Below are 14785 nucleotides of genomic sequence, written 5' to 3'. Positions count from 1 at the left end.
GATTTCAGCCTCTGTTATTAATAAGTTTATTGTTCATACTTAAATAATTGTACTGTCTTTTACAACTATAATAGGTCTTGACTGTATTTGTTTTGTAAGAGCAGCCAAGTGTTCACCAGGTTTGTAAATGCTTTATCCGTATTAAACATGTGGTTTTCATCACAGAACAATAACCTATACTCTGTGCAATAACCGTGCAATACACTGTGCAATAGCCACACCACTTGAACATCCTTGTATATATCACCTGCATTCAGTGCTTTTGTACAAAGATCATTTCTAACTATTCTGCACTTCTGTATATCCTTTTAGCACTTTGGGCTACATGTTTCTATGTATGAAAGGTGCTATATAAATAAAGTTGAGTTGAGTTGAGTTTATTATTATTATTATTATTATTATTATTATTATTATTATTATTAGCAGTAGTAGTAGTAATAGTAGTAGTATTTTATTGTATTCTATTTTATTTGATCTTTATTCGTATTTATATCTTATTTTATTCCTTCTTCTATTAATATTTTTACTTTCTTACATATTGTTTTTAGAGCTCTGTAATGACCGAATTTCCCTCCCCAGTATAAATAAAGTATTTCTGATTCTGATTAGCTCTCTTTACGAGTAAAAGCTCATAATCTTGGTGTATTTCCAGTTAGCTTTTCCTCTAACCCAACAGAGGATTTTTTGAGATATTTCTAACTCTACTAAATCTCTTTACTTTCCTTTAATCTGTAACTCTAACTCATTATTTTTTCTTCACGGATAATTAAATTACCATACCTCTAATATAAGCTTCAAGAGCATCCCAGATTGTGTTTCCCTTCCACATTTGTAAAAGTAAAATTATTTTTGTTTTGTTGACGTACCTTATAAACTCTGCATCTTGTTCCAAGTTGGCGCCACTGACAGTTGCCCTGGTACTGCCCTCTCTTGTACATGTTGTGTTTTTCTCTTTTTTTTGTAGTTATATGCTCCACTTCTCTGGTTTCTTTTACCAGAGAAATACTTATTAACATTGCACAGTCCTCTGCTAAACTTTTTACACCGGTTTTCATTGAACCTGGAAGTTACGCAGAGATTCTTGCTGGTGGAGCCGCTGCTCTCTATATCTTATTTTGAAAATGTATGGGGTAAAGTCTTACACACTTAGTTCATAAACGAGTGTGTTTTATTTGAAATGTCCTTTTCTGTCTCCTTATCTATTTAATTCCCCCTTTAAGCAGCGTACAAGAACCCAATCATGGCTCGCCCTACAGGTGACCTTAATTTGCACAGAGTTAAAAAAACCTGCTTTTAGTTTCTTTGCTCCGGATACTTGGAATTTGCTACAGAAAAACTTAAAGGAGATCACACTAATAACACTAAGACAATTCGTTAGAGTGTTGCAACATTTAAGTTGTGAACCAAGAATTTGTGTTATTTTTTTTTCTCAAAGCTAACATTTATTTGTCTTAACTAACATGTTTTAGATGGATTCTTAAGTAACTGATGAAATAGAAAACACATGAGGTTGTGCTATAGACTTCAGAATATGGCTGGTATTTATGTCAGAAGCTATACTAAACTGCATTATTCCATACATCATATCAGAATACATATTAAACAGTAGCCAGTAACTGATTAAGATTTGATATGCATCTTTCACTTCATCCCAAAAAAAATGTAATCGCCTTCATAACTCTTCTGGCTAGGAGACTGATCCTGATGAGGTGGAAATCTCCAATCTCTTAATGTGGAATGTATGTAGTGTGGTAGGATGTGGCAGCATGGGCTCTTTATTTATTTATTTATTATTTATTTTTAAAAGTTTGGTTCAATTTAATTCATTTGGTGTTTTTGTTTGGTTTGCTGTTTTCTCTTTTGTTTTAATTTGGAAATTTGGATGTATGTGTATGTTTCTATGTCTATATATTTCTGTATATATATATATATCTATAGATTTTTTATTATAAATATAATTATCAAATTTTTTTCATTATTATTTTTAATTTTTTTCCTGATGTTTTATGTTAAAGCTGGGGTCATAAGTGTGGTCATTCTTATTTGTAATCTATTTCTGTGTAAATATGTTTATGCAGCTATTATTTTCTAATATCTCTACCTGTATTTGCTTAACATTTTCTTAGTTTAACAGGATTTGTGTACTTTTAAAAAAAATCTAATTATATGTGCATTGTTGATGCCACTATATAAAAGGCACTTATATATGTATCTTATATTATTCTATAATCCTGTGAATGCCAATAAAAAAAAATAAAAAAAAGATTTGATATGCTGTCAATTATACGATAACATTGCTCCACAGCAGACACACTGATGAGGCTGCCTGCAATGTCTGCAGACATTCTTTTTATATGTTTTTAATCTGCCACACGAGCGCAAATATCGTCTAATGCCGATAATTTCCAAATGCCATTAATTGGCCCAACTGATGTTATCTGTACCTCGGCACCATTGCAAATGAGGGTTCTCCTCAATGTGTTTTCTGAGGATTTAAATAGAATAAATGATGAAATGGTCTTTGGACAGATGGGGATCAAGGGCCCCAAAAAACCCCCCAAAATTAAAATGGGATGGACGAAAAGAGTGGTGCAACATTTCAGTTGTGAACCAAGAATTTATGTTATTTTTTTAATCAAAGCTAACATTTATTTAAAGAGGAAGAGATATTAAATAACTGAGGTTGAGCTTGTCGGTTTGAATGAGAACTGATTGATCAGTCTACATCTAGTGACAAACAATATGGAAAATATGCAATAAGGAAAATTTGTTTTAATTTTTTGCATGAGGCACAGGCCTCAAGACTTAAAAGATAAAGTAACAGAGACCAAAACGACACTGTGAGAAGACCACAAGTTCTTTATGAAATTGCTCTTTTCATAAAAGAATGAAGAGAGCAAGTACCCAATCAGTGTGATAAGTTCAAGTAATCTTGAGGTTTTCTTATAAATAATAGCTTATGTAGTTATAATATATAGTGTAAAATGTTAAAATAAATCCATAAAGTTTTTGTGATTGAGGAAAATGATGGTCAAATTGACCTAAAATGGTCTTGATCAAGAACTAAATCAGGTACTAGATCAGGTACAGATACCGTCAATAAGACATATGAAGTAAACAATATTGCGTTATATAGACAAGGAGCAACAAAGGCAGAACAAAACCAAAACAAATGCAAACCTGTGTTATAATCAGTTCATTATTTTATTGTTGTTATTGACATATAAATTAACATATAGTGGTTTATATTGTGATTAAGACTTAGACTCTATAAGACAGATGAAGCAGCTGTTTTGCATATTGGGTAATACAAATGTAGCTGCATACAAATCATAGAGGACACACCCATTAGCTAGTCTTTGGTACTCCAACAATTACAAACAAATATAGATGCAGAGAAGGCTTGTTAACATAAATAAGTACAGTGAAGACATCAAGAACATCTACATGAATAAGATACACATAGTCTAATCATGTATTTCTAACTTAAATAATATAAATAATGTTGTTCATTGACAGACAAGGATGGAAGGAAATGACCACTCTTCAAGTATACAAGCAGTTGAGCAATGATTGCATTATACAACTTAATTACCTTAATGCTGTAAAATGATTGGAGCCTTCAAAAGCAAGAATACCAAATGTCAAGCTTATTTTTCTTTTACAACTCAGCAGTGAAATCAGAAGAAATTTTAATTGTGACATTTTGAATATTTTCAAAAGGTCACAAGTCCCTATTTTTTGTGAAATTCCCTTTGTATTTTGTGAATATTTTATTTCATCAGTTGTTCAAACAAAGGAAGTAATACACCTACCAAGCATTGCTTTCATGCATGAATTTAGGGAAAGGTACAGCAGCTGCAGGACGCTTTGAACGCCAACCCACTAGGGCAGGCTTGGCGATGGCCTACACGACCATCACAGTTGTAATAGAATTTTTGATCAGAAGGGTCAGGCAAGGACCCAACATCACCCGGTTGACAGGGGTCTCCAGAGGATGCAGATGCTGTAGTAGGAGCAGTTGTGGTTGTTGTTGGGGCAGTTGTGGTTGTAGTTGGGGCAGTTGTGGTTGTTGGGGCAGTTGTAGTTGTTGGGGCAGTTGTGGTTGTTGGGGGAGTTGTGGTTGTTGTTGGGGCAGTTGTGGTTGTTGTTGGGGCAGTTGTGGTTGTTGGGGCAGTTGTGGTTGTTGGGGCAGTTGTGGTTGTTGTTGGGGCATTTGTAGTTGTTGTTGGGGCAGTTGTTGGGGCAGTTGTGGTTGTTGTTGGGGGAGTTGTGGTTGTAGTTGGGGCAGTTGTAGATGTTGGGGCAGTTGTTGGGGCAGCTGTGGTTGTTGTTGGGGGAGTTGTGGTTGTAGTTGGGGCAGTTGTGGTTGTTGTTGGGGCAGTTGTGGTTGTAGTAGGAGCAGCTGTGGTTGTAGTAGGAGCAGCTGTGGTTGTAGTTGGGGCAGCTGTGGTTGTAGTTGGGGCAGTTGTGGTTGTAGTAGGAGCAGCTGTGGTTGTAGTTGGGGCAGCTGTGGTTGTAGTAGGAGCAGCTGTGGTTGTAGTAGGCGCAGCTTTGGTTGTTGTTGTTGGGACAGTTGTGGTTGTTGTTGTTGTTGGGGCAGTTGTGGTTGTTGTTGTTGGGGCAGTTGTGGCTGTTGGAGTTGTGGTTGTAGTAGGAGCAATCGTGGTTGTAGTTGGGGCAGTTGTGGTTGTAGTAGGAGCAGTTGTGGTTGTAGTAGGAGCAGTTGTGGTTGTAGTTGGGGCAGTTGTTGTAGTTGTTGGGGCAGCTGTGGTTGTAGTTGGGGCAGTTGTTGTTGGAGTTGGTGTAGTTGTGGTTGTTGTTGGTGTAGTTGTGGTTGGTGTAGTTGTGGTTGGGGCAGTTGTGGTTGCTGCTTGGGCAGCTGTTGTTTGGGAAGTTGTGGTTGTTGTTGGGGAAGTTGTGGTTGTTGTTGGGGAAGTTGTGATTGTTGTTGGGGCAGTTGTGGTTGCTGCTGGGGCAGCTGTTGTTTGGGGAGTTTCGGTTGTTGGGGCAGTTGTGGGTGCTGCTGGGGCAGCTGTTGTTTGGGGAGTTTCGGTTGTTGTTGGGGAAGTTGTGGGTGCTGCTGGGGCAGCTGTTGTTTGGGGAGTTTCGGTTGTTGTCGGGGCAGTTGTGGTTGTTGTTGGGGCAGTTGTGGTTGCTGCTGGGGCAGCTGTTGTTTGGGGAGTTTCGGTTGTTGTTGGGGCAGTTGTGGGTGCTGCTGAGGCAGCTGTTGTTTGGGGAGTTTCGGTTGTTGTTGGGGAAGTTGTGGTTGCTGCTGGGGCAGCTGTTGTTTGGGGAGTTTCGGTTGTTGTTGGGGCAGTTGTGGGTGCTGCTGAGGCAGCTGTTGTTTGGGGAGTTTCAGTTGTTGTTGGGGCAGTTGTGGTTGCTGCTGGGGCAGCTGTTGTTTGGGGAGTTTCGGTTGTTGGGGCAGTTGTGGGTGCTGCTGGGGCAGCTGTTGTTTGGGGAGTTTCGGTTGTTGTTGGGGAAGTTGTGGGTGCTGCTGGGGCAGCAGTTGTTTGGGGAGTTTCGGTTGTTGTTGGGGCAGTTGTGGTTGTTGTTGGGGCAGTTGTGGTTGTTGTTGGGGGAGTTGTGGTTGGGGAAGTTGTGGGAGTTGTGGTTGTGGTTGTGGTTGTGGTTTTGGTTGTTGTGGCTGGAGCTTTTGTTGTTGCGGGAGTAGTGGTTGTTGTTGGCAGTACTGTTGGGGGGGTTGTGGTTGTAGTAAGAGGAGTTGTGGTTCTTGCTGGCACTGCTGTTGGGGGAGTTGTAGTTGTTTTTGGGGGAGTTGTGGTCATTGTTGCCGGGGGAGGTGGGGTTGTGACCTGGGGAGTTGTTGCTGTGGTGGTTGATTGTGGGAAACCTGGAAGAAAGAGTTACAGATATTGTGTTTTAACCTTTGTCGACTCTGATGCACAGTGAACAGCTAACTATGTCTGAATCCTGATGACGGGGATGAGACAGAACATGACCCCAAGGTGAGATGTGAGTACTTATATTTACAGATAAAAAAAATAGCCCCTCAGCTTCTTAGGGATTGTAGTGCTACCAGGCAACAAATCCTAATTTGCCTTCTTGCAGCCCGAACAAACTAAACATTTCCTCATGGTGAGGTTAAAATATAAACATGCTAAAATGATAACCATTTACATGAGCATTTCCTCTGAAGGTTAAGTTTGACATGGTTAACGGGTCGTCTCGGAAGAATATAAATATAGACATTCAGCTCTCCTTCTTCATGGAGTTTTGCTGTTGACACACCTTTAAACATAAATGGCAACTTGGCTACAGTGCCTTGATTGCAGAACAGGAGTCGATATTAAATCAAATTTTTTAACCTACCAATTTAGCGTTCTAACAGAAAATACTATTTTACCATAGTGTTTAACAATGATGCCAACTAAAACTAACCTTTTTGCCAATGTTTAAGATGCTAATGAAAACTTAATATTTTTGCCTCAGTGTGTCAGCAAGCAGAAGTAAAATTCACTTGTACGATATGATGTGTGATCTGTTTGTCTCTGGCATTTCTCTCACTATGCAGAATTAGTCAGTATCAAGTATTTGACACAGCCAGGTTATTAGTAAGAGCACCAGGGAATAAATAGAGACATTGCGTAGAATGACCACTGATAATTACATCTACAAACCCCATACATCAATAACACAAATTACAATTGGTATATTTTGTAATGTTTAGTGAAATTAATTAAGTCCAATGGAACTAAATCTAATATACACTAAAACATTTGGTTACCTGGCACAAGGAGGTCATGCAGTTGGCTTACAAAGGGGCTGTTACCCTGGTCACAGAACTTTCCCCTAAAGTCATCCAGGTCCAGGGACCAGACAAAGGCTCCTCCAAAGTTGTTGTTGGTTAGGTAACTGGCCTGAGAGGATGAGAAAGAAAACATGTCAATAGTTTGTTGAAATAAATGAATTCAACCGGATTTTTGTGCAACCTGATATTTTCAGAGTAACCTCTAAACAACACTTGAACTGAAAACGATGATTACCTTGGTGGCAAGGCTGGTTTCATCATCAAATCCCACCCACTGATTGTCTGTTGTGGCATATGGAACTTGCTGATCAGAAATACGCTGGGTTTTAACCCCTTCAAGATAAAGGCACGTCTGAAAAGAAGGATTAGATATCATATTAAGAGTTAGTTAAGTAATGAGAGTTTAAAGTGTATACAAAATGTGTCACACTAGAGCTTATACCTCATAAGAGGACCAGAGTCCTTCTTCACCAGTGTAGCAGCCTTCCTCGCCAGGACCACTGGCTGGTGCTCCGACATCAGTGGAGTTAGATGAAAGGGAAAAAGCTCGCCCATAGGCTGCAAACCCCATGTTCAGCTTTTCTGCAGGTGCTCCTTGCTCCATCCAGTACTTCAAAGCAGAGTCCTATAAAGTGCAAACCAAAAAAACAAAATTAAGACGATGCAAGGACTTCTGTGAAAACAAAGACGTACACAGGAAGACATGAATCCCTGTACTTACAGCGTTTAAGTACATATTGTCTCCAGTGTCTTCAGATCCTTGGAACAAGGGGCTGTGATGTCCTATGACTTTTTCCCAGGGGCCGTGGAAGTCATACGTCAGCACGTTAATGAAGTCCAGTTGCCTGATAAAATGCAGAGGAATCACCTTCACTGACACATAACAACAGGTATTTATTGTTGGTATGGCAGGGATTACTTCAAAATCATATTACATGGCAATCTTTTCCACTTCATAACTGGCATCAATGGTGGATCTCTCAGCAGAGACAGATGCTGAGAGGATAAGTCCTTCAGCCTTTAATGCAGTATTGAGCTCCTATATGACACAGAAACATGGTTTGTAAAAGGATCAAATATACTATAAATGCTGTTATATATATATACATGGCATTTGGAGTTTGGCATGTTTCTGATGTGCATCTAACCTCGCACAGCTCTGTGAATTTCTGTTTGTCCTGTGGCTGGCCTCCAGCTCCTCCAGGGTTCCTCCAGTCAAGGTTTAGTCCATCAAACCCTGTTGTTTTCAGCAAGTTGACAACAGACTTGATGAAGTCTGCTCTGTTTTTTTGGGTTTGTACCATCGCACTGAACCTGGAACACATTAAATACAGTGATCTTCATACTCAGGTATATGCAAATAAAACCTATGTTTTATTAGCTGAAATCCAACAAGGCGCTTGGGTTACAAGGTCACTTGTGAATTATAAAGGTTGAGGGGAACACCATAGTTTGTTAGTGATGCAGCAGTATCTGGTAATGTCAGTTATTCCTGAAGTGCCTCAGTGTTCTTGAAGATAACTTACTTTTGGTTGCTGAAGGTCAAGCCACCAACAGCCAACAGGGTTTTCAGAAGGGGATTACTACAGGAGCATAGAATTGAATTGATTATCTGTTAATACATCCATCCAAACATTCATCCATTCATTGCTCTATTTTGCAAATTACATAAGACATCATTTCCACAGTTTTTTTGGACTTCAGTACTGACCTTTCTTTGAGTGCATTGAAGTCCATATATTGTTGAGCGTCACCTACAATCTCATTTCCGTTTATGTCAGCAAAGGCATAAATCAGATGGGTGCACTTGTTTGGATCAATGTTTGAAACATTGAACTTCCCATACGCTGGTCTCTCTTCAGCCATGCTGTTGTAGTAACACAGCAGCCTGTTTGAAGAAGCTAAGACATGAACAGAAATCACAGTTATTGAAGAGATCAGTTGTATAAATGTCCTTTTTTGAACCAATATTTGATGGTTATATGCATTACATATGTGCTATTAATAATGGGATACTGACAAGTGTTTATAATGAACTCACCCAAGCTGGCGAAGATCAGACAAAGACCTTCAGAGGAACATGCTCGTTAGTATATCGTTATTAAAAAAAAGCTTCAGGGATTACTCCACCCAAAGTACAGTTTGAACCAAACAAACAAACAAACAAAACACATGATTCACTATTTACAGTTTCTAGCATGGCAGATACATTTTTGGTTTAGTTTTATTATTCCAGGTAAGTGATTCCCAGCTTGCAGAGATTTCTGCAGCCACCACAATACATCAGAAGTGAAATAAATCATTATTTAGAAGATTTAGTTGAGGGTAACATTTAGTGAAAGAAATAATTGACCAATGTACCCTACCTGCTGTTAGAGTGAGCCTCTTCATGCTGTTACTGTGAAGATATACAGAAATAGAAAAAAAAAGATCAATATGCAGTTGAAAAAATAAATAAATACATATATATAAATATACATATATATTGTGTATTTAAGGCCTTCCTCATTAGAGTCTGGGAATGGACAACTCTTTATTGCTTTACTCCATATCGCTTGGTACACTTTTGTTAATTAAGCACTATTTAGCTCTTTTTCATTTTCTCCCCAATATGTTATAAATATGAAAATGATCATTATATCATTATGTTGTTTCATAAGTCTTTCGCATTACTATATGGTGTTTTGTTTAATGAAGGGCTGACAATTTGCTTTAGCTCTGCTGTCAAGCCCATGCCACAGTATGACTACAGGTTGGGATCGAATGTACGAACAATCGTTTAATGATTCAAAATAATGCAGTTTATGTGACTATTATCTTATCTTGGAATTAAATTTTTTGGGTTTTTTTTCAATTGTTTTTAACCATGCTTGGTCGTACAAGCACCAGGCAGTAGCTGTAGAAAACCCGAAAGCTGTTAAATAACAAAAGACAAAAAAAGCGCAAGTGCCAGCAGCAGGTTCAGCCGGCTCGCACAGTGAGATTCATAAATGGAGAAAATTACAAAGCCTTCTGCAGCTGTCAGAGAATTTCCCACAGCACTTTTTTTCCCCAGGTAAAACTACCTAATGCAGATGATAGCCATAAATGTGTACATGAATCTAACTACTTTAACAGTCCTGGATCTTTTGCTCTCTGTAGAGCTTGTGTGACATAAAGAGGCGGGCTTTGAGCCTCCTTGCTAACAGCTACAGTGTTCCAGCTTGTTTGTCAAGTCAGCTGTGCCTCTAATTATGCAAAACTTGTAATCTTAAAATATTCTTAACTGTTGAGTTATGAAAAAAAATCATCCCCTTTACAATGTATGCCATTAGAGAAATGAGCTGTTCAGAAAAATCATTTTTAGTACCAGGCTGTAAACATGTTTATTTATTAATGTAAAGTTCGACTTTTATGAATTGGTGTGTATGTGGTTTCCAGCACAGAATTGGCTTCATTCCTCACAGCCGGAGGTTGCTGCTTGGTCTGTATACTGTCAGTCTATTGTTCTTTTTTTCCTTTGTTGAGTCAATTGTCATGCTACCTTACCAATAAAGGTTAAAAAAAGACTCATCCATTTACTTCAGAGATGAGTTACATGAACATGATGTGTTAAAATATGGAACAACAGAGTCATTAAATTTAATTTGTAGGCAGGGCATTGTGTTCTGTACCCACCCACAACGTCACATTAACAACAGGTTTGAACTGGAACACAAAAGAAGAACTGGGTTTGGCAAACATTTCTAGACATGTGAGCCAACTTTCTTTCTGCCAATTAACTTCATAGCAGGTGACATCTCTGTGCTGGCATTACGCATTTGCTTTGATATCAGATTACTTTTTCTTTTTACATCTTTTAACCAAAGAGTTCATATAAAGTCTTCAGAGGTCGCTTACTGAATGTTTTTTTTCAAGTTATATTTTTGGGCTATTATTTGTAGAGGATGTGACAGAGCAGGAAACCAGGAGAGAGAGAGAGAGAGAGGGGAATGACCTAATGGAAAGGGACAGCAGGTTGAAAGCGAACCCAGGCCACTCGCTAGAGCAGGGGTTCCCAATGTGTGGGTTGGGGCCCCCTGGGGGGTTGCGAGACACAAATGGGGGGTCGTGACATGTCTTCCAGAATCTAAAAATAGTACATTTTACCTATTAAAGTAAAGAATATCGACAAAAATAGTAGCTAAACTTGAAATAAAACCATGAAAATATAAAATGTAATGAGTTTTCTGCCTCTCTTTTTGCCAGATGACTCCTCAGTGTAGGGTTAGTAAACAGTGAATTATCTAAAGCATCAGTAGGTTAATTCATAACGCATAGGTAGGCTAATTTTCTGCAGACCAGTTTAATTAAGCCACATGACATCACTTTGAGGAACAGTGGGGGTCGCGAATCTTTGGCACCTATATTTTGGGGGTTGGGGGCTTAAAAGTTTTGGAACCCCTGCACTAGAGGACTATAGCCACTGTATATGAGGCACATGACTTAACCACAAGGCCAAACCAGTACCCCAGGAATCATACATTTTGATCCTGGAATTACCTTTTTCATGTAGCAATGCCAAATTAAGGCTGAATTGCTTGCAATACACATTATGTTCTTTAATATATATAGCTGTAAAGTACCTGCTTGTTCAACTCCCTCTTCCCAAAAACTGACCAGTAACAGCCAGTTAAAGAGATGGAGTGCTTACAGCAGTGATCACAGAAACAGCTTAGAAACAGAGAAATACTTTGTCCAAGACAGCATTGTGTGATGGGGACAAGTGGTGAGTTTTGTCCACCACCTCTGTTAAGGGAAGGTTGTTCAAACTTAACATAGATGGCTTCCTTGACACTTCTTTCATACCAACGGTATTATCTGTCCAAAAATCTGAACCTTCCTGCCCTCAAAGAAATGTCTCTTGTCATTGAGATGTAGGTGTACAGCTGAGTCTGCTAGAGGACTATAGCCACTGTAAATGAGGCACGTGACTCAACCACAAGGCCAAACCAGTACCCCAGGAACCATACATTTTGATCCTGGAATTACCTTTTTCATGAAGCAATGGCAGATTAAGGCTGAATTGCTTACAATAAACTTTATATTCTTTAATATATACTGAATTTGTACAACAATCTAATTACTATGTTAACATCAATTACAACAAAATCACATGAAACAGCCAGTAAACACAAGTATCAAACTGTAAAGTACCTTCTTGTTCAATTCCCTCTTCCCAAAAAGTGACCAGTAACAGCCAGTTAAAGAGATGGAGTGCTTATAGCAGTGATCACAGAAACAGCTTAGAAACCGAGAAATACTTTGTTTGATAAAATCAGAGTGAAAGGAATACTCACAGTGGTGATGTCCGAAGAAGCCTGCTCTGTCCTCCTGCTGAGTGAGTGGTGGGTTATTGATGGATGACCGATGGATGACAGATTGGTGGCTGGTGGTGAAGTTTTAATACAGGTAGAAAACCCACAAGGAGTGGCAACAATAGAGAGGGTAGGGATAATTAATGTTAAACTGCATTGTCCGAAGTATAATTGATTATATGTTGAGCAGGGGTGAGGTCACCTCAGGCCCTGCCCTGCCCTTTTGACGTTCAAGTAATAGTTAAATGTTTGTTAGTCATGTACTTTTTTGGTTATGGGATGCTAAGAACAGCACACTAATTAGTGTTTACATGCTATTCAAACTCAATCAGCCAACTCACATGTTGTTCGTCTCAACTTTTCTGTTTAAACTGAATGGTTTCACATTGTAAGCTACTGGTTGCTTTTCGATACCTAAGTGACCAATACGATTGCACTACTTGCTTCACAGCACTGTATTCAATATGTTGTTGTTTTTATCTCAGAATCAGAGCAGAAAGGAAAACTGACTTCTAACAAAGGTCTTTGTCCAGACTCAAACTGGGTATGTCGCTATTAACTTGTCCTGTCTACACATGACTGTACTATTGGGTGTTGTTGTTATGTACTGTATTACTGAAAGAGCTTTTTATAGTCTGTGTTTGTCTGGGAAGGTTCTCAATCATCCGGGTCATGGTAATTCAACGCCCGATCTGAAAAGGCAACTGGACTTAGAAATTCTTGAAGATTTTCCCCTCTCCTCCAAAAGGATTCTTCAGTTCTGACCAGATTGGGGATGGATCTAGAAAATATAAGACTTTAACAGTCGTTGCTGTGCTAATAGTAGTCACATGTGGCCATTAGTAGAGTTGGTGACTTAGTTCCTGACAGTCGTTTGCTGTTGAGGTTGTTGTGGCCTTGTTTTCACAGATAATTCAAGACAGCATTGTGTGTTGGGGACAAGTGGTGAGATTGGCCACTACATCTGTTGAGGGAAGGTTGTTCAAACTTAACATATATGGCTTCCTTGACAGATGGCTTCTTTCATACCAATGGCCTTCTCTATCCAAAATGTACAGCTGGGTCCTGGCCTGAGGAGCTGGCTCTTCTGTGCTGGGCCCTGGTCGCTGGAGAGGTTACTTAGTTTTGCCAATGTACAGTTCCCTGCAGTCTTCATTGAATTGTGTGGCATACACTACATTGCTCTGTTTGTGCTGAGATGTTTAGTTTTGGGATGAACCAGTTTCTGTCTTAGTGTGTTGGAGGGCTTGAAATTAACCAGGGTTGTTGTTTGCCAAGTCAACGTGTATCCAACACAGCGCCAGTGATTAAGGAGGCATGCACCACATTCATCTCTCAAGAGTGACCACCTGATTGCTGCAAAGCTGGTTAACAGCTCTTATTCCCCACAGTTTGTCATGTCATTCCCCACATCTGAGCTCGATTGTGCTGTGAAACTATGGCCTGTTGGAAACAAGGACAAGTTGAAGTCTGAGCTGACCACTCTGTACTAGTGGTGGGCGTATCGATTCTGTGGTATCGATATATCGATACTCACACGATACTCATTTGAGGAAAGATTACTCGAACAAAATATCAATACTAATTAATAAATGCGAAATAAAAGCGCATGTGTCAGCATTAAATTGAACTAGTCCGAACATGTCATGTGACCAGAAGTGCAGTGACTCCAGTTAGCTGTTTTTAGCCTGCTACCAACAGTTCAGTCTGCGGCTGCGCATGTCTGAGGTGGAACATGGCTGAGAGAAAGAGGAGTGTGGTGTGGGCATATTTTTCAAACATAGATAAAACTATGGCAAGGTGTAGTTTGTGCTGTGAAAATTAGGGGTGACCCCAAATAGTCGAATATTCGATAGTCGAACATTTGCATATGAAACGTGGATCATTCCATTCAAACCATGGGGGTGCTCATTGTCTAATTTTACATTATTTTCCTGTTTCCCGTAAACATAGTGTCTCATATAGCCTATTTTTATATAAATATAGACTTATTTAATGTAATTCTGAGAAAAGCTTTTGAAGTTTTAAATCTCATAAAGTGGTAATTAAAGCTCCCCTGGTAATTAAAGGTGGACTCTCCCATTTAGCGGGACCTGTGGAACAGACGTACCTCAGCTTGCCTTTAAATCTTTCTACGTTCATGGTCGCTCAAAATGTCTGGGAAAAAAACTTCAGTTGATCCTAAAAATAGTGATGAAGATGAGGAGCAGCTTCATGAAGAGGGCTGTGAGATCAAGGATTACCGGACCACATAAAAACTGTACGGGGCCAAAAGAACGAGGAGGGATACCCAAAGCTGGGCGAAGCCTCAAAACAATCCACAGCATCCCATCCACCTCCACGCCATCAGAGAGGATATTCTCAAAGTGTACAATGTACAGTACAATAAATGAGAGTTGCTAAAAGTGCCTTAAGAGTAAATTAAATCATAACACAGTTATGAAGTTAAAATTAGTATTTAATTAAAATTATGTATCACTATGTGTTTTCCTAAATGTATTTCATTGTTTAAAAACAGTCACACTGCTGAAAATCGTCATAACAACGCAGATGACCACATCAGAGTCACAGAGGAACTCTTCCACATTGCGGAGAATAAAAACTTTCACCTGCAACACAAAGGGACAGCTGCGACTCAACGCTCTGGCCATGCTCTCCATAGAAAGCCAGCTGA

The 14785-nt window shown here is 39.2% G+C and overlaps 1 protein-coding gene across 1 annotated transcript; it reads right to left on the bottom strand.

The window, feature by feature from the left end:
- Positions 1 to 2716: 2716 nt before the first annotated feature.
- LOC117820927 (chitinase-3-like protein 1) lies at positions 2717 to 9166 on the bottom strand. The gene is made up of 13 exons (XM_034694872.1): positions 9142 to 9166; positions 8487 to 8676; positions 8302 to 8358; positions 7924 to 8089; positions 7711 to 7814; positions 7497 to 7620; positions 7218 to 7400; positions 7011 to 7127; positions 6752 to 6884; positions 5697 to 5857; positions 5160 to 5500; positions 4626 to 5092; positions 2717 to 2727 (listed from the first exon to the last, which is right to left on the bottom strand). Exons 1-13 carry the CDS (start codon positions 9164 to 9166, stop codon positions 2717 to 2719), a joined length of 2079 nt encoding a protein of 692 aa, XP_034550763.1.
- Positions 9167 to 14785: the final 5619 nt, after the last annotated feature.

This window comes from Notolabrus celidotus, chromosome 11, assembly GCF_009762535.1.
Source record: "Notolabrus celidotus isolate fNotCel1 chromosome 11, fNotCel1.pri, whole genome shotgun sequence".
Taxonomy (NCBI): domain Eukaryota; kingdom Metazoa; phylum Chordata; class Actinopteri; order Labriformes; family Labridae; genus Notolabrus; species Notolabrus celidotus.
This window is presented reverse-complemented; position numbering and strand designations above follow the sequence as displayed.